Below are 27,797 nucleotides of genomic sequence, written 5' to 3' on the forward strand. Positions count from 1 at the left end.
GGCAGGACATTAAAAGCCACTGAAACAATATTAGGTGTCAGATTTCCAATTTGAGATACTATAAAAAAAAGGGGGGGGGGGGGTATGTGCACCCGGAAAGTTTCACAGCGCCTCACTTTTTCCACCTTCTGTTATGTTGTAGCCTTTTTCCAAAATGTTATTTCATTTGTCCCTCAAATCCAATTCACAACTGGAAAAGTTTTATTTTTTGCAAATTTATTAAAAATAAAAAACTAAGCAATCACATGTACATACGTATTCACAGCTTTGCTCAATACTTCAAATCGTCTTCAATATGATGCCACAAACTCGGTGCACCTATCTTTGGGCAGTTTTGTCCATTCCTCTTTGCAGCACCTCTCAAGCTCCATCAGGATGGATGGGAGCGCCGGTCATTTTCAGATCTTTCCAGAGATTTCAGATTCAGTCTGGGCTCTGGCTGGCCCACTCAAGGACATTCAGAGTTGTCCTGAAGCCACTCCTTTGATGTTTTGGCTGTGTGCTTAGGGTCACTGTCCTGCTGATGATGAACCATCACCAGTCTTGAGGTCAAGAGCGCTCTGGAGCAGGTTTTCATCCAGATGTCTCTGTACATTGCTGCATTCATCCTTCCCTAAATCCTGACTAGTCCTCCTAGTTCCTGCTGCTAAAAAACATCCCCACAGCATGATGCTGCCACCGACCATGATGCTTCACTATATCTATGGTGCTTGGTTTCTTCCAAATGTGACATCTGGCAATCACACCAGTGTTCAATCTTTTGTCCCATTAGACCAAAGAATTTTGTTCCTCATGGTCTGAGAGTCCTTCAGAAGCCTTATGGCAAACTCCAGGTGGGCTGCAATGTGTTTTTTACTGAAGAGTGGCTTTCATCTGGCCACTCTACCATACAGGCCTGATTGGATTTCTGCAGAGATGGTTGTCATTCTGGAAGGTTCTCTCCCCACAGAGGAATGCTGGAGCTCTGACAGAGTAACCATCAGATTCTTGGTCACCTCCCTGACTAAGGCTCTTCACCCCTTATCACTCAGTTTAGACAGGGGGCCAGCTCTAGGAAGAGTCTGGTGGACCTAAATGTTTTGTATCCTTCCCCAGAACTGTGGAACCTTATATGTAGACAGGTGTGTGCCTTTCCAAATTATGTCAGTCAACTAAATTTACCCCAGGTGGACTCCAGAAACATGTCAAGGATCATCAGGGGAAACAGGATGCTCCTGAGCTCAATTTTGAGGCTTCGTGGCAAAGGCTTTAAATACTTATGTATGTATGGTTTCTTCCTTTATTTTTATTAAATTTGCATATATATATATATATATATATATACACAATATATATACACACACATACAAACAACCCCTGGCAAAAATTATGGAATCACCGGCCTCGGAGGATGTTCATTCAGTTGTTTAATTTTGTAGAAAAAAGCAGATCACAGACATGACAAAACTAAAGTCATTCAAATGGCAACTTTCTGGCTTTAAGAAACACTATAAGAAATCAGGAAAAAAATTGTGGCAGTCAGTAACGGTTACTTTTTTAGACCAAGCAGAGGGGGAAAAAATATGGAATGACTCAATTCTGAGGAATAATTATGGAATCACCCCTGTAAATTTTCATCCCCAAAACTAACACCTGCATCAGATCTGCTCGTTAGTCTGCATCTAAAAGGAGTGATCACACCTTGGAGAGCTGTTGCACCAAGTGGACTGACATGAATCATGGCTCCAACACGAGAGATGTCAATTGAAACAAAGGAGGAGGATTATCAAACTCTTAAAAGAGGGTAAATCATCACGCAATGTTGCAAAAGATGTTGGTTGTCACAGTCAGCTGTGTCTAAACTCTGGACCAAATACAAACAACATGGGAAGGTTGTTAAAGGCAAACATACTGGTAGACCAAGGAAGACATCAAAGCGTCAAGACAGAAAACTTTAAGCAATGTCTCAAAAATCGAAATGCACAACAAAATAAATGAGGAACGAATGGGAGGAAACTGGAGTCATCCAACGTCTGTGACCGAACTGTAAGAAACCGCCTAAAGGATATGGGATCTACATACAGAAAAGCTAAACGAAAGCCATCATTAACCCTAAACAGAAAAAAAACAAGGGTTACAATGGGCTAAGGAAAAGCAATCGTGGACTGTGGATGACTGGATGAAAGTCATATTCAGTGATGACTCTCGAATCTGCATTGGGCAAGGTCATGATGCTGGAACTTTTGTTTGTGCCGTTCCAATGAGATTTATAAAGATGACTGCCTGAAGAGAACATGTAAATTTCCACAGTCACTGATGATATGGGGCTGCATGTCAGGTAAAGGCACTGGGGGATGGTTGTCATTACATCATCAATAATGCACAGTTTACGTTGATATTTTGGACACTTTTCTTATCCCATCAATTGAAAGGATGTTGAAGCTGATCTGGCAACCAGCAATCAGAGAAAGTTGGAGCCAGATTGATGAAGAGTACTGTTGTCACTCATTAAGTCCATGCCTCAGAGACTGCAAGCTGTTATAAAAGCCAGAGGTGGTGCAACAAAATACTAGTGATGCGTTGGAGGCGTTCTTTGTTTTCATGATTCCATAATTTTTTCCTCAGAAAAAAAAGTAAGTTACTGACTGCCACAATTTTTTTTTTCCTGATTTCTTATAGTGTGTCTTAAAACCAGAAAGTTGCCATTTGAAATGACTTTAGTTTTGTGTCATGTCTGTGATCTGCTTTTTTTCTACAAAATTAAACAACTGAATGAACATCTGCCGAGGCCGGTGATTCCACAATTTTTGCCAGGGGTTGTATATAATTTTCACATAGTCATTACAGGGTATTGTGTGCATAATTTTGAGGGGAAAAAATTAATTCCATCCATTTGGAATAAGGCTGTAACATAAAAAAAAAATGAAAACGTGAAGCACTGGATGCACTGTAGTGACAAAGATGAAGCTCTAAGTCAGTTACAAAATCTATTGTGAACAGGTGCAAAGTCAGCAAAAAACAATTTTTTTAAAAATCTTGCCATTGAAATATCAAAATCTACTCAAACCTAATTACTTAGAAACATCTTCAAACAGGGATTCCCCATCACAATCACAAGAAAATTGCAATTGTAAATTTGTGGACAAACAATAACCTTTAATTGCAGAAAGAAAGTGTTTAAATATCCTGGGAATTTCATGGGAAACAAGGGGAAAAAATAATGGAAACCCAAGAAGTTTTACAAGATAAATAAGAAAAAAAAAAAGTAGCACAAAAAAAAAAAAAAAAAATCTTCACAGATCACAAAGCAAAAATCTGACAAATGTTTTTAATGAATCCCCCAGTTGAGGAACTTTAACATTAGTATAACAGCAATTTCTTTTTTTTTTAAAAAAAGGAACATAATTACATGTTTCAGAGGCCTGCATCTGTAGCTGAAATGAGGTTTTGCAACAGATATGGGATGGGTGCTGATGAAACACTTATGCAGAAAGGTCACTACTGTTAAAACGGTCTTGATCATACACCTCTGCTACAACTTGCGACCTCCGAACCAGCGGTCATTGAGCGCTTGGATAGCTTTGTTCATCTCAGAGGCCAAGGAAAACTCCACAAAGATCTTCACAATGATATCTGCATCCTCCTCCTCTCCTTGCTTTTCCTGGTATATGATGACTCTGTTGACTGAACCAAACTTTCCGCACTCCTCCGTCACCTCACCTTCCAGATCGTCATCTATGTCCTCTGGTCCAACCATATTCCGAAGAACCATAACTGTGGACTGAAGAACAAGAAGTCACGTTGACTTTCATAGTCAGCATAACTGAAAATGCCATTCTAAAAAAACAAAACAAAAAACCCCAAGTGAATTCAAACAACTAGGGCAGCACACGTTAAACACAGATTAAGACTATTGCACAACACCGCATAAATACCAAAAGTTTGCTTACGTCAATCATGGAGGTGTTTCACATTAGTAAATGGACTGCAGCTATACACGCTTTCCATCTGCATCAGGCGCTCAAAGCGCTTTACAATAATGCCTCACATTCACCCCGATGTCAGGCTGCTGCCATGCAAGGTGCTCACTGCACACCGGGAGCAACTAGGGATTAAGCACCTTGCCCAAGGGCCCTTAGTGATTTTCCGGTCAAGCTGGGATTTGAACCAAGGATCCTCTGGTCTTGAGCCCAACAGCTTAACCACTAGACCATCACCTCACCCCTTAGTTAGTAAGAAAACGTTTCAATCACACGTATCTACTGTATCAACACTGAGGACAGAGTATCACTCATAAATAGCCAAACACTATTACTCCTTTCCATCCAGGGTGTTTACCTATGATTCCTGTGCAGAAAACAAAAACCAAGAGCAAGCGCTGAAGTTAGGAAATGGTGGAATTCATGCATCGTGTATGGGGTGCACAAGCCGTGACAATGCAGTCATTCAAGCTTTTTGACATACCAAGAGTTATTACACAACGAAGAGAAGAAACTGAGGAGCTTTCTAGTGAGCGATGCAGGCTGTGGTTGGCTGGGATCAACAGAGCAAATTTCAACCCTGTTCCAAGCAACTCCATTACGTGTGCTCTGAGCATTTATAGTAATATATGATGCAACAACATAACAACTACGATCTCTGTGCACAGTGCATTTGGCCACTTAACCCTTCATTTATCATTGTATTTTGAAGACCCTGACTTTTTTTCTTCCTTCACCCACCTATGAGCAGCAGAAACATCTGCACAAATGACTTAGTGTGCCTCAAACAGCAACACAGAGATAGTGTGAAATGTAGCTCAATTGTTATCAGGGCCCGTATTCACAAAGATTCCTCTCAGAGAGCTCCCAACTTAGCCTAAACATTCATATCAATAATCTTATCTTAATAATATTAATCAGCCTAAGACTGATTCAGGAAGTGTCTGAGAAACTCTAGTATGGAGTGGTTAGAAACTTATCTTTATGAGGAGGCGGGGTTGATCTATTTCTATTTATGAAAAGTCTAGTAGTATGTGTTGGGAATATACTTTAAAAAAAGTGTTGAGGGTAACCTAAAATTTAAGTGTCTGCAAAACTCATTGCCACAATGACATGTCTGAACTCCAGTCACCAACTTCTACGTCGTAAGGAGATGCCAATCACCTTCAGGCGTCACAGTGTGGAATTAGCAAATGTAGATTTCTCCAAAGAATCCTGATAGCGTGCATGGGGTTCAAACTGGAGGTGTCTGCAGCCTTTTTAAGGCATCATTTTGAACTTTCTCCACTTCAATGGCAGTGGCTTGCCTGACAAGCTATCGCGCACAATGCATCATGGGTAAAATGACGAACAAAAAGGGTTGATAGCCAACATTTCAATGTTGTTTACTTAAAGCTACAGTGTGTAGAATTTACTGCCATCTAGTGGCAAGGTTGCAAATTGTGTGATTCCATCACTGTCACGATCTTGTTTCCCTTCATGTTTTCATTCCTCTGACGATCATGTCCTCTTGGAATATACATGTATTAACCCCCCCCATTACACAAAAATGAAAGTTCTCAAACTTATTAGTCTGCACTAGTAACCAATAAACAGTGTACGGGGGAGTAAAGGGTACAGCAAGGACCTTGTATGAAAGGCTCCTTCTAAATATATGAAGACATCAATCCATTGTTGCGGATTAATTACACACTAATAAACAGATGGTTATTAATGCTATATTCTGTTTGGGTTAATAAGCACCTCTAAATCCCATGTGCTGCAGCTTTAAGTACCCCTGAGCTAAATCTCACCTCAGACTTCCGAAGCAGTTTCTGCATCACCATATGGCTGGCACTGCTGCCTGAGATGCTCATGTGCTCTTGGTCACTCAGCATCTCCTGTCCTGTGCCATCCTGGAGTGTCTCTTCTTTCTCCTCCTTCTTCTCTTGCTGGTTGGCACCACCAGCTTGATTTGACAGGACCGGCGGTGACGCAAGAACGGGGTTCACAAGGCCAACCTGGGGAAGCACTGGTATGGAAGGACGCACTGGAGTCACACCTTTTAAAGGAAAAGGCAGACATGCTGTCAGTAATTATATTAACTCTGACAATCGAAGAATACATGCTGCTGAGTCTTGCTTAGCACAAAAGCACATTAAATATATCACTGGGAACAATGTGCACATAATGTGAATATGTGTTTAAATGCGGCCAAGTAGATCAGAAAAAAATGTGCAGAGTTCAGCCATAAAAAGCAGTAAAAACAAAACAAAAAACAAAAAAAACAAAAACGACAAGTAGTACAACTGGGAACCCTGATGTATGTACAAATGTAGCTAATATGATCCATATTTCTGCAATCTTCTACTGTGTTCACCATATTGGTCTGCACAGATTATTACCACCCCAGAACTGTCAGTGGTGCGATATCCACCTCTGCTCTGCACCCATAACTACAAGTAACTAGCATTAGCATGCTTGTCAGCTTGTCACTACTCCATTATGACAAGCTGGGCAGTTGCATTTGAAAGCTGTTATATCCACATGCAGGTTTATTATTTTGGTACTGACCAAGAAGCTAATTTGTTGCTGTAAAATCTGGGAATTCCAACATGAGCACAGTCACTGCCCTCCTCTGCACTTTTTGACAGGAGTTACAAAGCTCAGCACATATACATGGTCAGAGATAAACAAATGTCACTTTCGACTGGTGGCAGTTGTGGCATCTGCACACGACTGCTGCAGTGTACTACACCTTACTAAAAGATATATACAAAATATGCATGCAAAGTTGTTGCACGCATTATGAAGGTTTGTGTTGTTGCTTGTTTCAATACAAACCATGATTTACTCAAGTCTTGGTACACACCTGTGATGACACCTGGGGCTTGAGCAGCCATCACCGCCTGAGGAATTCCCATTTGCTGACTGAGAAGCTGGGGCGCAGCTAATGCTCCCAAAACCGATGCCCCAGCTACAGCCTCCTTAAGAGAGGGGGGGCCGAAGACATTAGGCAAGGGAAACACACAGAACACAGCACAAGGCACCACAGTCAACGATCACACAGCATTGCCAAGAGTGAGCTCAACTTTGCCTTTCTTTCAAGGTCACTAACAACACTTCAGTACATACTACCAATACACTGGCTGCTCTGAGCAAGTTTTGAAATGTTATTCAAACCATTCAAATACAATGATTTATCTTAAAACAAGCTGCTATACATTCCACGGCTGCTTACATTTCAATACCTGTTAGAGTGTTAACATGTTTGTGCTTAGGAAAAAAACCCAGACTACATTCAAACCAGTGAATGGGAGGAGCAATAAAATGTTTAGCAATATTAAGATTATATTTGCCATTTGTGGATAGGTTTGCTTTGAAGACATTAAAACACTTTATGAATAACATCTTTCCAGATTTTTTTTTTTTTTTTAGTACCCCGCCTCTGTGTTGTTAAATTGAACCTGAGACAGGTCAGCTTCTGCTTTGATGGGATTTGGGGTCAAATCTTCTCCCAATCACATTTTTTAAAAATACAATCCCCTATTATCTGTACTTTGGGTATCAATTCTAGCTAGTTCTGAGTTATATTTACCTGGAAGGCCATTAAATCCCTTTGGAAGGGATTCATACTTGCCCTGGGCCGTTATTTTAGCAGTGGCTGCCGCTGCGGCAACTGCCGCTGCTGGTGGCAGACCACCGGGGTCGTGGGGGTCAGCAGGGGCATGGGTGGAGTCACTGCTTTGCCCACTCGTAGATACTGACCCCCTAGATCAAAGAGGTTCATAGAAGAGACAGCATCCAGGGCTGACTGTGGCTTTTCATACTCTGTGGGTGGGGGGGGGAAAAGCAGTTAGTAGCAGCGCAACAACCACACAATGACACGAGAGAGCTTGAGGGGCCCCCCCCCAGGCTCACCAATGAAGCCAAAGCCTCTGTGTCGTCCCGAGGTGTGATCCCTGGCTAATGTGCAGGACTTGATTCTTCCAAAAGCCTCAAACACACTCTTGATGTCGTCATCTGAGAGATCTGGTGGACGGATGCTACGTAGATCCGGTTAAAAGCGCGTGCCTCCTCTGCCAGTTGGTCAATGATGGGTTGCGCCTGACCGAGTGTTACTTGGCCGCCCAACCTATAGCACAGATCATACCAGCACAATGCTACTGAATGGGGGTGTTTCAGAGCGCCAGGTGACAACACACTCCCGCAGACGCCAAGATCCTCGCAGTGCTACGTTTCGGTAGAAGCCACCAAGTTCAGCCCAAAGAGACTCTGATCAAGCGTAAGCTAATGCTGTCCTGTAAATTATCCTCTTTTTACTGAGCTGCAATCTCCTTTACAACATCCGTTACTGGATTAAGGAGGTCTGAGGTAAGCAGTTAGACAGCAGCAATCTTTGTCTCTGTACACAACAGTGCTGAGACGGAACTGCTTGCAGTAGACTTCAGCTTTAATGCGAACATCAAAATAACAATTTAGGAATCACAGCTGTTTTCACACACGTTAATTTTCAGAGGCCACAAGTAATCTAATTATAAGTATCCTGTTAATACAAAATCCCATCATTTATAGACCGTGTTCTTTGGACAGTCAAGTGATGGACACACGAACATTCCAAGTCACTGAGTACGTCTCAGGCTTCGTTTAAACCAATCATTAAGGAATAAGGTTTGGTACGGTTAGACCTCACCCATGTGAAGCGCCTTGAAGCAGCCTTGTTGTGATTTGGCGCTATATAATTGAATATAACAGTATGTGACTGTGTGAGGTAAATCAGTCTGGAGCAGGCTGTGTCAAAAACTGAGTAACCTTGCGATGAGACTTAATGAGGAAAGCCACCAAGCTCATTCAGGACACCCGGCACCTGAATGAGCTAGTCAGATTTTTTGAAACAGCAGAAAGACATGTTTATTAGCAGTTTAAGGACACGTGAGGATTGGAATTAGAAACTGCTGAAGTGTGGTTATTACTAAACCTGGCCACAACTACAAAACCAAACCTTTATGTACTGACAATAAGTACCCACACTTTATTTCAAAATTTCAGATTACCCTCATGCACAGCATGAGTAGCTGAGTTGGTGGCATCCCCGAAGGGGAACGCAGTAAATAATTCATGCCACAACTTCGCACTTAGCAGCTTCCTCTTTCTCAAAAGAACATCAACCTTTACGGGGCCCAGGTTAAGCTTTCCAAATTCGATGAGCATCTTAGAGGTACTAGGATCTGTACTAGAGATGGGGCGGCCAAGCAACCCAACCAGGCGCAGCCCATCATCATCACACCTTGGACAAAGAGCAACGCCAAACACCGCTGAGCATCTTACTGGAGTTGGCCATTAAAACATCCTCTGTAGCATCATTGAAGTACAACACACAGGCATGCCCACAAACACACCTACACACACACATACACACTGCACGCACCTGAAAACCAACAGACACAGGAGAGAAAAATTAGTGCACTGTAAAAACCTGACACTGAAATAATACCAACTGACAACATCTAAACTGATGTAAAATGGAAGCTCCTACATTGTTTTTTATGTGCATGATAAGACTCCCAAAACTTAGTATTCAGCCAGTATCTACATGTACAAGTGGGTGGGAAACTTATTCCTTTGGTACCGCAGTATTTGTTTTTACAATATTAAAACTCAGCTTTAAATTCCACAATTGATGTAGTTCAAATTAAGTTGCTTCATTTCAGGTATTTCGGATAAAGTTACAACTTTTATTCAGCAGAGGGTGCAATGCATTTGTTGTAGACTTAAAATGAGTATTACGTGAGGTCATTTCCATTTCAAGTAGATGTGAGAAAATAATGTCTACCAGCCAAAAATTGTGTGGATTCCACATGCAGTTATGTTTAAAAAACAAAGTATGGAAACACTTCATATGTACGAGTACATTCTTATATGTGTTGCTATGCAAGTGTAGACAATTTTGAATCATTCTAACATGCCAAAAATATATTTTCTAATTTTAATTAATAGAGCAATGTTGATGGAACAAAAAGAATGGAACTCCTAAGTGCAGTTTGACAGGCATATAACAGATAAAGAGTTGAGTATGAGATCTGACCGCTACCCTCGGCATTAAAAGTGAGTGCATAGAAACACTTTGTGTAAGTTCTGTAGAACTTTTTTTGAAAGATGACAAAGATGAGAAACCACGTTTTTTCCACATAAACGAGAAAATAAAAGATGAACCAGGTGTTTCACACTATGGTTCCATTTTGAAGATAGTTTTAGAGGGTAGCCCCCCCACACACACAACTGATTATATTGCTAATAATATCGAGCTGTTAATATGTAAAAGACCTCTCGAACTTGATTATAAACTTTTTAAGTACAGATTCAGAAATCTGTTCTTGTTTGCTTTACCTTGGAAACGCGTTAAAAATAGTAAACCGTCAAACACACACACACACACACACACCACACAAAAGCTCTTTGACAAAAAAAAAAAAAAAAAAAAAATTGTGAATCATTGTATAATCGCATTGCAGCCCTCTGAATCATAATCAAATCGAAACCTAGGGTGCCTAGAGATTCCATCCGAAATCTTGACAGTACTCAATGGGGAGAAGTGCATCGGGCCAGCACAAACATTCACTGTTTTCAAACAAAGTCAATGTTATGGCTTTGAAAACTCAGCTTTGGGGTGATTTCACAGAAAAAATGCTATAATTTCCCACTGGCTCACTGCTTCTCCGTCCTGGTCCTCAAAGACCCCAAACATTTCACAATTTCCATTACTCACACCTTCACCCACAGCTATATAGTAGAGGTGTAACAGATCATACTTGATCTATACAGTTTTCCCCAATCATGGATGAAAGTGGTGAAACATCAAAAAAACTGAAACCCAAAATTATCACCCCCACCCCCCACCAAAACGTTTGACTCTAGAAGCTCTGAAATGCAATCTGAGGCTATTCCAGACAATAAACTGTAGTGATTGCAACACCCATTTGGTGAGAAAGAAACCCAACTTTCATTATTCAAAATCACTCCTCTAATAGTTTTTTGCCCTTACAAGAATGCAGCAGTTTTCTATCTTGGCATAGTTATGGAGGAAATCACTGAAGAAATTAAATTGAAAATATGGATTGACCGAAACAAATTGTCATTAAACTTAAATAAAACAAAACTAATGTTATTTGGGAACTGCAGAACAAATGAGCAAGTACAAATACAGACAGCTGAGGTGGAAATCAAAAGGGTTAATAAAAATAAATTTCTTGGGGCAATAATAATAGATGAGAAAATCAGTTTGAAGCCACACATCAAATAAAACAAACAAAATTATCAAGAAGCATTTCAGTGTAAAAAAAAAGAAAAGCAAAACATGTTCTGGATCACAAATCACTCTCCTAGCACTTATTTCTTTTGTTATGTTCAAAATAAACCTTCAAATAAATAGTTCAACAGTAAACATCCATGAGTCACCAGGTTAAGTTTGAGATGTTCACTGTGAAGATCACTGTGAAACTACAATATGAAAAAATATTACAATTTGTAATGCATTTAACTCTTATGTTAACAAACGCTGAGTCAATTATTATACTGAACACAAATGCGCTGACAGACGACAGCTTAATGCTAACTTGAAAATGCCTTAGACATGCTAACATGTTAGCATCGCTCCAGTTTTTAAGTTATAAAATACATCTATTAACTGTTCCTGAAGACCATAACAGGTCAGTTTAACATAAAAAGGTAAATATTACTCACAGACATATGCTCTTTAGGGTTTTAGCGGGAAAAAATTAAGAGAATGTTAAATACAAAACCAAGAGCCACTTGCTGCCCAACAAGATGCCTGACGGGAAAAAACGGAAATCCGCCAAAAAGCGGACATTTTTCATCCCTAGCCAGTGTATTGGCACGCATATGATCCAGCAGTTTAATTGAAAAGTTTACACAATGATGTGAAACTCAGATTTATTGTCATGTTGACTGTTTTTTTTTAACTTATAACTGCCATAATCTCCATGCAGAGATCAGTGAAATCAAAGTGTGGGCGCAGAAAACAGAGCTGTGTGTTCACGTGAACAGAGCCTGTTAAAAGCAAACAGCTTCTCCCGCCCACCTCATGCTCCATAAAGCAGCCCGTGAAGCTCGATGCATGATGCATGATGCATAGCCCTGTCCCTTTATTGACTGAGCCACAAAATGATTTGACCTGTGAGTTAAAACAATGACCGCATCTGAAATGCGAGTGTTGTGGTCCTCAACGATCCCGCTAATTAACTTAGTCAGGTGTGAGCAGTCAGGCAATGAGGACCAGGACTGAGAAACAATGTTTTAGATATCATACAAATGAAATAATTGTTCCAGCACCTCAAGAAGGTCACATCCCACCAAAACATTGGAACAAATTAAGTCAAATGAATAAACATGAACATTAGAAAGATTTCCTGTGTTCTAATGTTTCAGCGATTCTGAAAAGCGCTCAAATCACCAGGCGCCTCACCTTAATGTTTCGCCCTCCCAACATGACTGAGTTCATCTGCTCCAAAGCCAGCTGAGCAGCCTCTGGTACATCATACTCCACAAAGGCAAAGCCCTGCACATTCAGATAGCACACAGCAGGGGAAAGAAGAAGGGGGGGGGGAGGAGAAGATGGCACAATACACAATAAAAAAGGAAATGTTTTCATAATAATAATAATAATAATAATAAGGATCCCCCCACCCCGTCAAATTTTACACAATATTAATTATGTGGTAAATTACACTGACCTTGTGTTTCATCGTAACAGAATCCCACGACATGTCAATGCTCTTGATTGGACCGAAGGGGGCAAACGCCTGTCTGATGGTGTCCTCACCAAGCTCATAGTATATGGAGCCGACATACACCCGACACATGATGGCGAGCGCACGCTGCCTTTGGGCTGCCACCTGCCAACCAAGGAAAAACAACACATGATAAGCATTAGAGAGTACAAGAACGCAAAACAAACACACACGCACACATAAATAAATGTGTATTTTGTACTGTGCTTGCCCCTCCCCCCACCAAAAAAATGAGAGGCCAATTAGAAATTGGGGGGTCTGGACATATCAGGGTAACAGTTGAAAAGAATAAACAATGAAGAAATATTTTAAAATACTGATATACTGTAGCTCAAACATACTCATGTCTGCATTTGTAGTTACGCTATGGCCTCTATTCAGTTGTTACTGAACAGACATATGGAGGAAAATACACTGAAGTGATTTACATGCACAGCCCTCACAAATATTTGGCTTCAGTAACTGACCTGTAAGTCCAGAGATGCAAGTAAGGTAACAAAAGTAATCGTGGTGCTCAAACGAAATCCAAACAAACTCCTGACGAAAGTATTTCAAACTTTCTTCAAGTCTAATAGGAGGGATAGTTTATCTACCAAAAACTTGCTGCATTTTACTAATCTTTTGAATTCAGACTGCTTCTATTACTTAAGCTCATTACATCACTAACAACAAATAATTACCTAAATCATGACAGAATGGGGGAATGGCATCTTTGTTGGAAGGGGGGAAAAGATCTGATTTTGAGATGGCCAAAACAGTGTCTGTGTTCCAGCATTTCTCTCATTTTGGCCCGTAAAAGGGACTGCTATCCCTCTTTAGTCCCATGCCAACGCCGTAAAGATTTTAAATCTGACAAATGCATATTTTTCAAAGAAACATGACTTTTCTCACATTCAGAAGCATCTGTCCTTCATGTAGTGCAACAACAGACAAAACTTGTTTGTTCATCTTATTTGTTTAGAAATATATATAAATTAGTAACAAAAACACTGGTGCACATTATTCCACTGTAAATCATAAAGTAAACCTGATGACTTAACAGTTCTCTCACACAGAAGGTGTGTGTATGGTGCTATTCGCAACAGACATGTCACACGGTTGCTGGCATTTGCCAAGGTGTTCCAAGTGTTTTGGACATGTTCAAATCACTTGCCACGCGGTCTCCCCTTAAACGCCACCAACTGTCCACGCACACAAGTTGTCTGTGTGGCAGGCTGGAAAGCCCAAGGTTGATTCGAAACTCCAAATCAATGCCTAAATGCAAGAAAGCACGGAAAAAGTTGATAACGCACTGGCCAGGAAGGAGCAGATGATGTGTTACATTCAATGCCACCAAACACCTCGCACATATGGTCACACAGCACCCACACGCTGGCAGTCGCCAGTATGTGGCAGTGCAGGCGCGACACACACACACACACACACACCACACACCACACACACAAACACACAACACACACACACACACACACACAGTAGTATGGAAAAGCTTGTTGATGGATTTGTGGCATAAAGTCATGTTTTCCTACAAAATATGCACGATTTGGACAACAAATGGGGCAGGGATTGGTGCAAAAGCAACCAGTAAAAGAAGGGTAACAGTCCTTTTCCACTGGGAATGCGCACAAGGAAAAAAAAAATTTAATAATCTATTGACCGATTGTAAAGGTGAGAGAGGATCTCCAAAGCCCATTGTCACTGCTGCCATCTGAAAGACAGTAAAGATGAAAAAGGTGCTGAAAAGTAGGTTAGATATCCCTTAGCTTTGCTTTCAAAAAAAAAAAAAAAAAAAAAAAAAGCTCATTGATTTCCTAGATAGACAAGAGTGGCAAAGACTGTACTCAGACCCTCCCTCTACATAACATACACTCTGGGGAGTTGCCTCCCTTATGTACAGCTACTTATTACAAATCACCAGAAATCAACAAGCATAAACAAGCCCCCTTGAAATGTGCAGAAAATTTAACATGGTAACCAAAGTCTTCATGAGGATCGTCACCATCTGAAAAAGAGCAGAGGCAAAAGCAAGGGCACACTGTCTATATGCGAGGGGTGTTCCCCCCACTGCATGGGGAGACGTGTGAAAGATTTCCATTAAGCGCTTAAAAAAAAAAAAAATGTTGGCATCAGACGCACATGACATCTGACTTAATCGTGTATGGAGGAGCTAAAATATTCTGTATAAACTCAGGACTCCATGAGTTTGGCAGTGGAACAAAACATTCCACATCTCACCTGTAGATTGGTGAGCTGCTGTTGCTGATGGGCTATGGTCTGCTTCACCAACACACTCTTAATGCTCTGTTCCATGGCATACTTCTTTGCCTAGGAAAGACAAACCAGTTATAACTTATTTTCATTTCAATCCCTAAAAACGTAAAATGGACTGCAATGCTACTTCTATAGCTCTTTTTCATAGGAAGCAAACACTCAAACTGCTATACAATGTCACACATACACTAGGGTTGTCACAATATTAAAATTTCAAACTTGATACCAACACCCAGAAAATACTCAATACCATGGGGAGAATAACAAAAATTAGGAGGCATACTGTTCCAACATATCATTGAGGAAGTCTGAGTGCCAGTATTTCCATCAACTAAGATTTTTTTTTTTGCGCACGCGCACGAACCATCCTTAAGCAAATGTGGAGATGTCTGTAGTTCTACTTGATGTTGACATTTCCTGTCTCAGGACTTATGTTTTTTTTTGTTTTTTTTACTGTGATGTGAGAATTTGAGCAGAGAACAAGGAACTAATGCCTGCAGCCAGACTGTGTTTTCTTTTAATTACTCACAAGTGTGAGCATGAACGAACGTCCATGAGTGGACTAGAGATGTCCGGACTTTTTACTGGATATTTCTGGCAATCAGTCTGTGAGGAGGACTTTTATGGATTTTATTTAAACACATTTGTGAGAGAAGAAGCTGCAGCTGCTTCTCAGTGCGTGTCTTCACCAGACAGCTCCACACAGAGAAGGAGCTGAGCTGCAATCAGCATTTTTTTTTATGTGGTCTTTTTATCAGCATGTAGTTTTTACTGCATTAAGTACACAGTATAAAAACAATCCTGCGTGATTTATACTGCAGGAACAATGGAACACAGCAGGAATCATAAATTGGCTTCCGAGTCACGCCAGGTAACGCCTCTTTGCCCCGACTTGCGCTGGAACCACTTCCTTTTTGCGTCAAGCACAGGACGCCAAAAAAATGAAACGGATTAAATTTTTCGGTGCCCGACTTGCTTCCTCCTTTGCGCCCCTCGCGCTGTTGTGGCACCGAGCTGCATCGTCTCGGCACTGAGTTGCTTCCACGCGGCATCGTCATAGTGACGCACGGCGCAACTGGGAGCAGCCACGGTGTGAAAGGGGCTTTTCACACCGGGGCTGCTCCCAGTTGCTTCCTGTGGTATCATGACGACGCAAGAACTTCTGAAACAGGTGCGCGCAGCAGGGGGCAGAGAGGAGGTGAGAACGCAGCCTGCAGGTTCTCTGCACAGAGAAGTCAGAGTGCACAGTTTGGCTGCAGACAGACTATGCACTCTGACTTCTCTTCTACTTGTCGCGCTGAGCTGCAGGGCTGCACTCTGAGTTCTGTTATAGTTTATCTTTCCTCCCTTGACCGCGAGATACGCGCATGCACGCGCACGAACCATCGTTGAGCAAATGTGGAGATGTCCGGAGTTCTACTTGATGTTGACATGTCCTGGACTTATGTCCTTTTTTAACTGTGATGAGAGAGTCTGAGGAGAAAAAGGAACTACCTGCCTGCAGACAATTTTTTTCCCTTTTCTTTCCTCCTTTGACTGCGAGATGCGCGCGCACGCCGTCAAGCAAATGTGGAGATGTCTGGAGTTCTACTTGATGATGACATGTCCCGTCTCAGGACCAGTGATGCCGGTAACTAATCTGACCACTTTTTTTAGTAACGAGTAATGTAACGCGTTAATCTTTCCAAATCAGTAATCAGATTAAAGTTACTTCTTCATGTCACTGTGCGTTACTATTATTTTTCATTGTGGGTCGATAGCAGCATTAAACTTGGTCTGTGGGCAGGAGGTCGGGGTTAGACTGAACTGCCCACTTTAAGTGAGCTGTGAGCTTTTCATCCGCGGTTTTTTGCAGCTGCTCGACTCGTCGTCACCTCTTAAAGCACGGTGATCAGCACCCTGCACTGAGCTTTACAAAGACATTTTTATACTTTTTTCCTCCTTTATTTAGAGCTGAGCTGTCTCGCTCCGTATCTGCACGTTAAAACAGCTGATCCTCCGCGACGCGTCAACAACTAACACTATTTTCCACTCAAATGCACCTAAACTCTCTTTCTGAGGACCACATGATGTGAAAACACAATAAAACTTTCTTACCTGTAAATCTGGTCACGTTTTCTGCATAAATAAATGTTATCCATTCTTTGTGCTCAAACGCCAAAGTAGGGGCGAATCCAGATGGAATGGGGGCGTGGGGGAGGGATGTGCCCCCCTAACAACACCCCTAGATTAAAGGTCCAGTTTTGAAGCCTTTTTTTACAACTACTAATACTACTTAAAATAATATTAATTTCGACAAGTAAAATATTTAGAGAGAATTTAAATGTTAGAAAAATGCTAGAATGAATTTAATAGTTACATTTATAAACAATGTAGGTTCAAAATTGCAAGTTTTACTGTTACAGTGCTGTCAACAGTTAAATATGAGGTCAAGAAAGAGGTCTTTATTTTACTTTTTATAAAACAAGTATTTATTTTCATTGAAGTCAAGAAAGGGTGACTATAAAGCAAGTTTTGGCAAAACAGGTATCATTGTCATGTTGAGGTGGCAGAAGGTTGTTGTCGGCAGCTGGGAAAAGTAACTAAAAAAGTAACTAGTAATCTAACTTAGTTACTTTTACAATTGAGTAATCAGTAAAGTAACTAAGTTACTTTTTCAAGGAGTAATCAGTAATTGGATTACTTTTTCAAAGTAACTGTGGCAATACTGCTCAGGACTTATGTTTTTTTTTTAACTGTGATGTGAGAGTTTGAGCAGAGAACAAGGAACTAATGCCTGCAGCCAGACTTTTTTTTTTCTTTTAATTGTTCACATGTACGCGCGTGAACGAACATCCATGAGTGGACTAGAGATGTCCAGACTTTTTACTGGATATTTCTGGCAATCAGTCTGCATTTTTTTTATGTGGTCTTTTTTTTCAGCATGTAGTTTTTACTGCATTAAGTACACAGGATAAAAACAATCCTGCGTGATTTATACTGCGGGAACAATGGAACACAGCAGGAATCATAAATTGGCTTCGAGTCACGCCGGGTAACGCCTCTTTGCCCCGACTTGTGCTGGAGCCACTTCCTTTCTGCGTCAAGCACAGGACACCAAAAAAATTAAACAGGTTTAATTTTTCTGCGCCCGACTTGCTTCCTCCTTTGCGCCCTTCGTGCTGTTGTGGCGCCGAGCTGCATCGTCTCGGCACTGAGTTGCTTCCACACGGTGTCGTCATAATGATGCACGGCGCAACTGGGAGCAACCGGGGCACCCCCGGTGTGAAAGGGGCTTTAGTTGTGAATTCAATAAAAGACAGTAATTAATTCAGGATTCATTCCTCCCACCCAGGTCACACAGAGTAACATCAATGCTCCACCTCTACCCATTTATGGGGTAGTTCGGGTGTGATGGGATGTAATACTGACCTTGCATGTGCTGAAACCCTTTTTGACTTACTTACAAGCAGAAGGACCCTGGAGTGTTTCAAAGCACAATTGCAGTATGTGTCACTAGACAGTAGCTCAACACCACAAATGTTTAACTCTTAACAGCTGGACACAATTGTAGTGTTTCGGCCACCAGCTCCCATCTCGCAACTGACAAGGTATACAAGTTAACAGCTAAAGGTGATACTAATAGGTATAATGTCTTTAATTTAAAAAGTGATCAAACTAGATTAAAAATGAATTAAACACAAAATTTCACATCATAATGACAAATATTGCCCCATACCATACCAAATTTTTGGATTATGCCAGTATCCTGCGGACAGAGTCAGAATTTTGGCAGATATGTCAGATGAGTACCCTTACCCTCTGAAGTGCCTCCTGCTGCCTCTGGAGTAAGAGGCGGCAGGCCAAGCTTGGAGCCTGTGCCTTGTCCATTCTCCATCATCAGAGCTTCTCCTCCCTATCGACCAAAAACAGTCATTTATAACTGAAAAACAAAATGCAAGAATCATGCACCTGCCTGTCAATAAATTTGCATAATGTACAAACCAAGACACCATGTAGACTTATGATTCTGTTTAAATGCATTGGGTATTAAACTAGAAAATATTGCAAATGCCTTGTATTTTTCCCTCTTGAAAAACTTGCTATGGCCGACAAAAGTCCAACTCCTCAAATTCTGAAACAGTAACATAAAAACAAAAAGGGCGCACATCTTCATATTTGAGCAGCTGCAGCCACTGAATTTGATGGCACTTTTGCTTAATATGGAAATGTACATCGTTTATCAAACTGTCAAATGATTTTTCTAACATTTCCAGTTGGTATTCTAAGAAAAGAGAAGCCATACATCCTCACATTCATGAAGAGTAGATACCAAGATATAAGAATAATTTGAAAATGTAAATAAATTAATATCCATGTGTCAGGATTGCATACTGATACCTACATACAAATCTTGCTCAATGAAACGTTGTATGTCATCAAGTCTGTAACAAGCATACATTAATTTTGTGGTGTGCATAAGTATTTCTCGTACATTCATGTATCATAACATGTAAATGTTACTACTGCAAAACTGACATTAGGCATTGGATTACACACACAAGTACATAAAGACTAATTACATACATGGTTGTATGTAAAGATGATTAATATCGTAATTATTTTACTGGAAATTTTATCGTTGATGATTGGATGAGAAAGCTTTAATAAATAACGACCAGTGATGATGGTGGGCAATTTTGTTTTTTTACAAGACTGAATCCAACGTCACATTTTCTTTCATTTAATCGGTTAACTATTTCGGCTCTGTTCCGAAAGTGCATTTTCTTTTTAAAGAAACAAAGTACAATGCAGTCACATAAGCACACACATATATATATATATATATATATAATGCTAGCCGGATTTTACATCGAATCCGGATCGAGCGCCTTACCCGCAACCCGCTAATCGCTGGGTCCACCAGACTGAAGCAGGAGAGGACTGATGGGGAAGCTTTAACAATTCAACAAATTCTAGGGGAAAGAAAATTCCTTCAGACTAACAATAAGATAATCAGGCACCTCGCATTTTTTTTTTTTGAATAAGCATTTTATATGCACTCACCCAGTGATTGGTTTAAGCTAGGGCAACGTTAGCACATGAAAGCTAATGACGACTTCCATCGTTAATTAGCCAGGGGATACGTGCTAACGTTAAATGACCCTTTAAAGTTAACAGAGGCGTAAGAAAGAGACGTTGCTCCAAATCAAGAGCCTTAATTGCACATTTATTATTATTACCATTAGCAAGGCCCGGGTTTCACTTAGCTAACAATGCTAACAACGAGCTAACTACTATATTAGCTCATGAAAAGCATTCTTCAGTGTGGCGCCTGAAATAAGCAGCGTTTTCACCAGGGATATGTAACAACTTGTATTAGGCACAGCTAAATACTACAATGCATCGCAATTACTTGCGCATAAGGTCGTACAATAAGAAAGAAAAAACAATGTTTATTTCACAAGCAATTTAATTACCGCAGTCTCCGTTACCGCCATGAAGCACACCTTCTACTCGAGGCCCTATTCCCCCCAGGTACCGCGAGAGTTTAGCTCTTTCAATGAAAGTTATCGCGATGGATCAGCAAGCGATGTTGTACTTCAAAATTACACCGTCGTTTGTTTCCGCCATTTTATTTGAAAGCAATTTTTGATTTTATTTGAGTTGTTTCGATTTGGAAGCCAAACGTGCATGAAATCTGTGAAGCTCACAAGTGTAACATTTCGAGTAAAAAAAAAAAAAGAAAAATACATAAACTATTTCCACGTAGTCCTCTATACAATAAAAACACAGAAATACGAGACATAAAAAAGACAGTGAAATAAAACAATTTTAATGTACCGAATCGCAAATTTAAAACTAACATTAAAAGACTTAAAAATAGACAAGTATTTGATTTTGGTCACATAACCTAGATTTTTTTTTTAAACAAAATAGGTCAGGACTAAAAAGTGAAATAAAACAAGTTCAAATGTATCAAATTACCAATTAAAGATTAATACAAAAAGATAATACCAGTGTAACATTTAAGGATAAAACAAAAACGTACAATACTTACTTCCTCGTGGTCCTCTAAACATAAAAAAAGAAATGAATTAAAAAGGAATATAAAATGTAGTTATAAATATTTGATTTGTTTGTGTAAACCAGAATTTTAAAAATGAGATTTGTAATTTTTATGTAGCACCAGAGGAATTTTTTTATTTTATTTATTTAGTGCCAGTGTAATTTAGGCACATGGGGGTGTGCAGTCAGTACAACTCTGTGTACCTGTCCCAAGCCTCGATAAATGAGTAGGATTGTATACTGTAGAGTATTTGGTGTAAAATGTGCCAGAATAACCATGCAGGTCTAGGTTCAGGTTAACAACTGCTACCGGTGCTGTTGCCCAACAGCATGCTGGCATTAATTGGGCTACTGCTGGATGGAGAAGAGGAGAGGAACATGCCCAAAGCCAGAGGGAGGGGAGGAAAGTTAGAAGGATTGACGTGCCAGTAGGATCTTTGAATGTTGGCAGACTGGTAAAGGGAGAGAGTTGGTTGATATGATGGAAAAGGGAAAGGTAGACATATTGTGTGTACACAAAACCAAACAGAAGGGAAGCAAGGCCAGGAGCATCAGAGGTGGGTTCAAGTAATTGTATCATGGTGTGGATGGGAGAAGAAAAGGTGTTGGGGTCATTTGAAAGGAAGAGTATGTTAAGTGTGTCGGAGGTTAAGCGAATTTCGGAGAGGGTGATGATTGTGAAATTGGAAATTAAATCAAAATCAAATCAATTTTATTTATATAGCGCCAAATCACAACAAACAGTTGCCCCAAGGTGCTTCATATTGTAAGGTAAAAGCCATACAATAATTACAGAAAAACCCCAACGGTCAAAACGACCCCCTGTGAGCAAGCACTTGGCGACAGTGGGAAGGAAAAACTCCCTTTTAACAGGACGAAACCTCCAGCAGAACCAGGCTCAGGGAGGGGCAGTCTTCTGCTGGGACTGGTTGGGGCTGAGGGGAGAGAATCAGGAAAAAGACATGCTGTGGAAGAGAGCAGAGATCAATCACTAATGATTAAATGCAGAGTGGTGCATACAGAGCAAAAACAGAAACACTCAGTGCATCATGGGAACCCCCCAGCAGTCTAAGTCTATAGCAGCATAACTAAGGATGGTTCAGGGTCACCTGATCCAGCCCTAACTATAAGCTTTAGCAAAAGAAAAGTTTTCCAAAAGGAAAAAGGAAAGGTGTGAGATGAAGGAGGAAGATTTTGGAGTGAGTTATGAGTTGGTGGAGCTTGTAGCCAAACATGAAAGAGTGGTGATTGAAACAGACTTCAGTGGGCATGTTGGTGAAGAGACCAGAAGTGATGAGAAGGGTAGGTATTAAGGACAAGAATGTGTAAGGGCAGATGTTAGCAGATTTTGCAAGAAAAGATGGAAATGGCTGTAGTGAATACCTATTGTACTTCACAAAAAAGGAGCACAGGGTAACGTACAACAGTGGAAAAACATGGACACAGCTGGAGCACATTCTTTGTAGGAGATGCAATCAAAAAGAAATTGCAGACTTTACGGTGGTGGCAAGGGAGAGTGTAGCTAGACAGCATTGGATGGTGGTTTGTAGGATGACTCTAGAGGTAAAGAAGAGGAAGCACGTGAGAGCTCAACAAAGGATCAGATGGTGGAAGCTGAAGGAAGAAGACTCAATTCAATTTTAATTTATTTTATTTATACAGTGCGCTTCACACACGAGTAAGGTCTAACCTTACCTGTGTGCTTACCTTACCTTGAGTAAGCACACAGGCAACAGTGGTAAGGAGAAACTCCCTCTGAGGATATTGAGGAAGAAAGCTCAAGCACACCAGACTCAGAGGAGTGACCCACTGCTTAGGCCATTCTAACAGTTACAAGGTTTGCCAAGCTGAAGAAACAGGAAACAGAAAAAACAGAATAGCATCAAAAACAAAGTGCATTAATGAGATGAGCTTGCAGTCATTGGCGCCACAGACAGGCGGTCGTGAAATAAGTCCAGCGCCCTGGGGTGCAGGGCCAGCGTCCATCCATCGCCTAGCCAGTTTCACTTTAGTAAAAGCTGTCTTCATGGAAGACTGCATTCCAAAAGCAGACTGCAGTGGCTCAGAGTAGTCACCTTCAGTGAGGTGGTCCACGAGTCACTGCGTCAGCTACAACCAGAGCATCTCGTGGTCGGTCCAGCGGCCTGGGGTGCGTAGCCATCATCCTCGGGAGATTGCCTCAGTGGCTCAGGCAGAGAGATAAAGAGCAGAATCAGTTGGCCAAAATAACTGCACTTAAGGTATGAGCTCACCAACAGTAAATCAACAGAGGTTGTTCTAGGAAATTCAGGCAGGACGTGAGGCAGGCACTAATAGAGGTGAAGCGATTTTGGACAGCTGGAAAAGTACTGCAGATTTGGTGAGAGAGACAGCTGGTCATCCAGGCCACAATCACTGAGCAACATCTTAGATATTGGTTATTGTGACCACAACTAGAAGGTCTAGTTCCAGACCTGTTCTCACTACAACGGGTTGTCATTGGCTCTAAGCCATCTGTCAGTTTTACAACCCATGGCAAAAATTATGGAATCACCGGCCTCGGAGGATGTTCATTCAGTTGTTTAATTTTGTAGAAAAAAAAGCAGATCACAGACATGACACAAAACTAAAGTCATTTCAAATGGCAACTTTCTGGCTTTAATAAACACTATAAGAAATCAAGAAAAAAAGATTGTGGCAGTCAGTAATGGTTACTTTTTAGACCAAGCAGAGGAAAAAAATATGGAATCACTCAATTCTGAGGAAAAAATTATGGAATCACCCTGTAAATTTTCATTCCAAAAACTAACACCTGCATCAAATCAGATGTGCTCATTAGTCTGCATCTAAAAAGGAGTGATCACACCTTGGAGAGCTGTTGCACCAAGTGGACTGACATGAATCATGGCTCCAACACGAGAGATGTCAATTGAAACAAAGGAGAGGATTATCAAACTCTTAAAAGAGGGTAAATCATCACGCAATGTTGCAAAAGATGTTGGTTGTTCACAGTCAGCTGTGTCTAAACTCTGGACCAGATACAAAAAACATGGGAAGGTTGTTAAAGGCAAACATACTGGTAGACCAAGGAAGACATCAAAGCGTCAAGACAGAAAACTTAAAGCAATATGTCTCAAAAATCCAAAAATGTACAACAAAACAAATGAGGAACGAATGGGAGGAAACTGGAGTCAACGTCTGTGACCGAACTGTAAGAAACCGCCTAAAGGAAATGGGATTTACATACAGAAAAGCTAAACGAAAGCCATCATTAATACCTAAACAGAATAAACAAGGTTACAATGGCTAAAGAAAAGCAATCGTGGACTGTGGATGACTGGATGAAAGTGATATTCAGTGATGAATCTCAAATCTGCATTGGGCAAGGTGATGACGCTGGAACTTTTGTTTGGTGCCGTTCCAATGAGATTTATAAAGGTGACTGCCTGAAGAGAACATCTAAATTTCCACAGTCATTGATGATATGGGGCTGCATGTCAGGTAAAGGCACTGGGGAGATGGCTGTCATTACATCATCAATAAATGCACAAGTTTACGTTGATATTTTGGACAATTGAAAGGATGTTTGGGGATGATGAAATCATTTTTCAGATGATAATGCATCTTGCCATAGAGCAAAAACTGTGAAAACGTTCCTTGCAAAAAGACACATAGGATCAATGTCATGGCATAGGGTCAGTGTCAAAGAGCAGATCTGATTTGATGCAGGTTTTAGTTTGGGGGATGGAAATTTACAGGGTGATTCCATAATTTATTCCTCAGAACTGAGTGAGTCCATATTTGTTTCCTCTGCTTGGTCTAAAAAAAGTAACCGTTACTGACTGTCACAATCTTTTTTTCTTGATTTCTTATAGTGTTTCTTAAAGCCAGAAAGTTGCCATTTGAAATGACTTTAGTTTTGTGTCATGTCTGTGATCTGCTTTTTTTCCACAAAATTAAACAACTGAATGAACATCCTCCGAGGCCAGTGATTCCATAATTTTTGCCAGGGGTTGTATGACATCATGCCAACCATGATAACTTCTAAACATCTAATGCTGACAAGTAAGCATTCAGGAAACGGAAACTACTGCCCTGTGTTTATGCTGCCAATGACATGCATAGCACTTTTGAGTAAAAATCCCACAATGCAAACTGTTACATTTTGTCATGACACTGATTAACGATAATGGACAATGAAAGTCAATAGTAAGTCCCTTTGGCTGCTCCCTTGTTTTTCTTCTGGGTTACCCACAGCAGATTCAAGGTGTATCTGCATAGTATAAACTTAAACTACCCCCCAAACACACACAATCAGGATACTGACAATCAAATGTGTCATCTCTATAAGGTTTTAGTATTCGTTAAGTCACTGATGTCTACCCAAAAGCTGCTGCAGACCATTACCACTTGGTTCCTTGTACCACCCAACACATGGTGGAAGCTTGCATCATTGACTGTCAGTTCAGGTGATCTGGAAGAGTTGTAAGGCCACTTTTTGATGATGAACTTCACAAAACAACTGAGAAAAAGTTATTTCTAGAACAACACCTAACAGCTGTTCCTAGGCTCTGGAAAAGTCATGTACCCTTTAAAATACTATGGGTGAAAGAATAGATAACTACACTCCCCCAGTTTATTAGCATAGCTCAGAAACAATTACGGCCAACCCTAGGCATCATTGTGCCATATAACAAAAACCGCCAAGCAGCTCTGAAGGACCACGCATGGCTGTTCCTTCTCACTCACCAGGTGGGACCAGGTTAGGCTCACCTGCTGCTGAACATGTAAACCCCGTATGACACACTGTAGTCTTTCACATACATCACAATTTGTTGTAATTCAAGAGCACAGGTTGGTTAACTTTATTTTCATCGGTCAACCACTTTTCATGTTTTAAAATTCTCTGACAACTGCATATGTCAGAGCAACAGTGCTGGTTGGCACTAGCTTTCCCTAAATTAGTACACACATGCTTGTTTTTAAATTCCCTGATCAAGCTTAGTATGACTAAACTTGGTCCCTGAACCAAAGCTTCATTGTCAGCCTGGGACTTGCCAATGTCTGCCATCAGCTGAACACTACCATCTGCTGGCAAGGTTTGGGATGTGTGCTTGTGTATCTGGAATGTCAACTGAAATCCAGAAAGAGCTGACTTCCATCCTTTGGCATAATTATGTAATTTTTCATGTTGTGAAAACAGCAAGGTGAACAGACCAATATTTTTTGAGAAATCAGTAATTTTTGAAAACAAGCCTGTATGTCACGGGGGGGGGGGGGGGGGGGGGGGGGATTTTATCTAATGTGAACACTGTTACAGTGCAAATATAGAACTTCAGTTATTTGTAATTTCTTTACATGGAATACTGCACTGGTTAAGCAGCTTCAGAAAATCTTATTGATGACAAAAATTCATTTTAGAAAATTGAACACAACTGAAAACAGATTAAACCTTCAATAAAGACTTTCATAAAAGCCAAGAAATGTTTCTATATCAATACTTAAAAGGTGTAGCAAAACTGTAAACAGATTTTCCCCAAAAGTCAGCTGTCCTCCGTATATAGTACAAATGACCATATCTAGAACCCATGGTTCCCTACAGGTCAGCGTCCTAGTGCATTTTAACTATGACACCATCCCTGGTTCTCAAGACCTGGCACCTAAGTGGCTCTACTCTACTCTTTTCTACTCTTCTATTTTACTCTTCCTTTTTTAGATATTTAAATATACCTTAGTATACTAGCATAGTTCCACCTTAGAACTGGAATATAATATATAAGATATACCTTACTGAATTTTCATGGCCTGATAAACAAGAGCACAAACTGACACGTCACAAATGGTTTATTTTCATGTATTTAATTGCAATATCTACAATATTAAACAAAGGCTTTAAGTAGAACACATCGAAAAGCAACTTTTAAGGTGCAGTCAAGGATTGGAGGGTGTCCACTTTGGTGACCTAAAAATTGCATCTGTTTTTTGCAGATGATGCATTTCTGTTGCCTTCATCAGACAGTGGCCTCTGATGTGCACTGGGCAAGTTTGAGGCAGAGTGTGAAGCGATGGGGATGAGGATCAATACCTCTAAATCTGAGATCACAGTCCTGTGTCAGGAAAGGGTGAATTGTCTCCGCTTGGTTTGAGGAGTCATTGGAAGATTTCAAGTATTTTTAGGTATTTTCTTTGTAAGTGATGGTAAGACAGAACGTGAGATCAATACACAGAATGGGGCTGCATCTGATGTCCTGTGGATGCTGTAAAAAAGACTGCCCTGGTGAAGAAAGAGCTGAGCCACAAGGCAAGACTTTCAATTTCCCAGTGAATTTATGCTTCTATCCTCACCTATGGTCATAAGCTTTGGATAATGTCCTAAAGAACAAGGTCTCAGATAAAAGGTGTGGAAATGACATTCCTCCATTGGGAATCTAGGCTGACACTCAGGAACAGGGTGAGAAGCTTGAATGTCCGGGAGGGACTGAGTAGAGCCACTGCCTCTTCGCATCGAAAGGAGCCAGCCTAGGTGGTTCAGCCATCTGTTGAGGATGCCCCATGGTCATTTCCCTAGGGAGGTCTTCCAGGGATGGCCAACCGGGAGGAGACGCAGGGGAAGACTTTGGACACACTGGAGGGATTATATTTCCCAATTTGCTTGGGAGTTTTCTTTTCTAAAGACTAGATCTGGTAGCCACCAACTGAGTGAGCACAACTTTGACATTTTAACTATGACATGCCCTGAAGAACAGAAGCCGTA

General features: G+C 40.7%; 1 protein-coding gene across 1 annotated transcript; it reads right to left on the reverse strand.

Annotated features, from left to right (window-relative positions):
* Positions 1-3,114: 3,114 nt before the first annotated feature.
* Positions 3,115-18,908, reverse strand: LOC117507232 (poly(U)-binding-splicing factor PUF60-like). The gene is given in 16 exon segments (XM_034167059.1): positions 3,115-3,517; positions 3,520-3,760; positions 5,753-6,000; positions 6,811-6,925; positions 7,537-7,578; positions 7,580-7,647; positions 7,650-7,769; positions 7,860-7,973; positions 7,976-8,054; positions 8,056-8,073; positions 12,421-12,513; positions 12,689-12,850; positions 14,403-14,453; positions 14,981-15,070; positions 18,815-18,835; positions 18,837-18,908. Coding segments are annotated over 16 exon segments (1,578 nt in total). The 5' UTR covers positions 18,897-18,908; the 3' UTR covers positions 3,115-3,461.
* Positions 18,909-27,797: the final 8,889 nt, after the last annotated feature.

Source organism: Thalassophryne amazonica, chromosome 1 (assembly GCF_902500255.1).
Source record: "Thalassophryne amazonica chromosome 1, fThaAma1.1, whole genome shotgun sequence".
In the NCBI taxonomy this organism is placed as follows: domain Eukaryota; kingdom Metazoa; phylum Chordata; class Actinopteri; order Batrachoidiformes; family Batrachoididae; genus Thalassophryne; species Thalassophryne amazonica.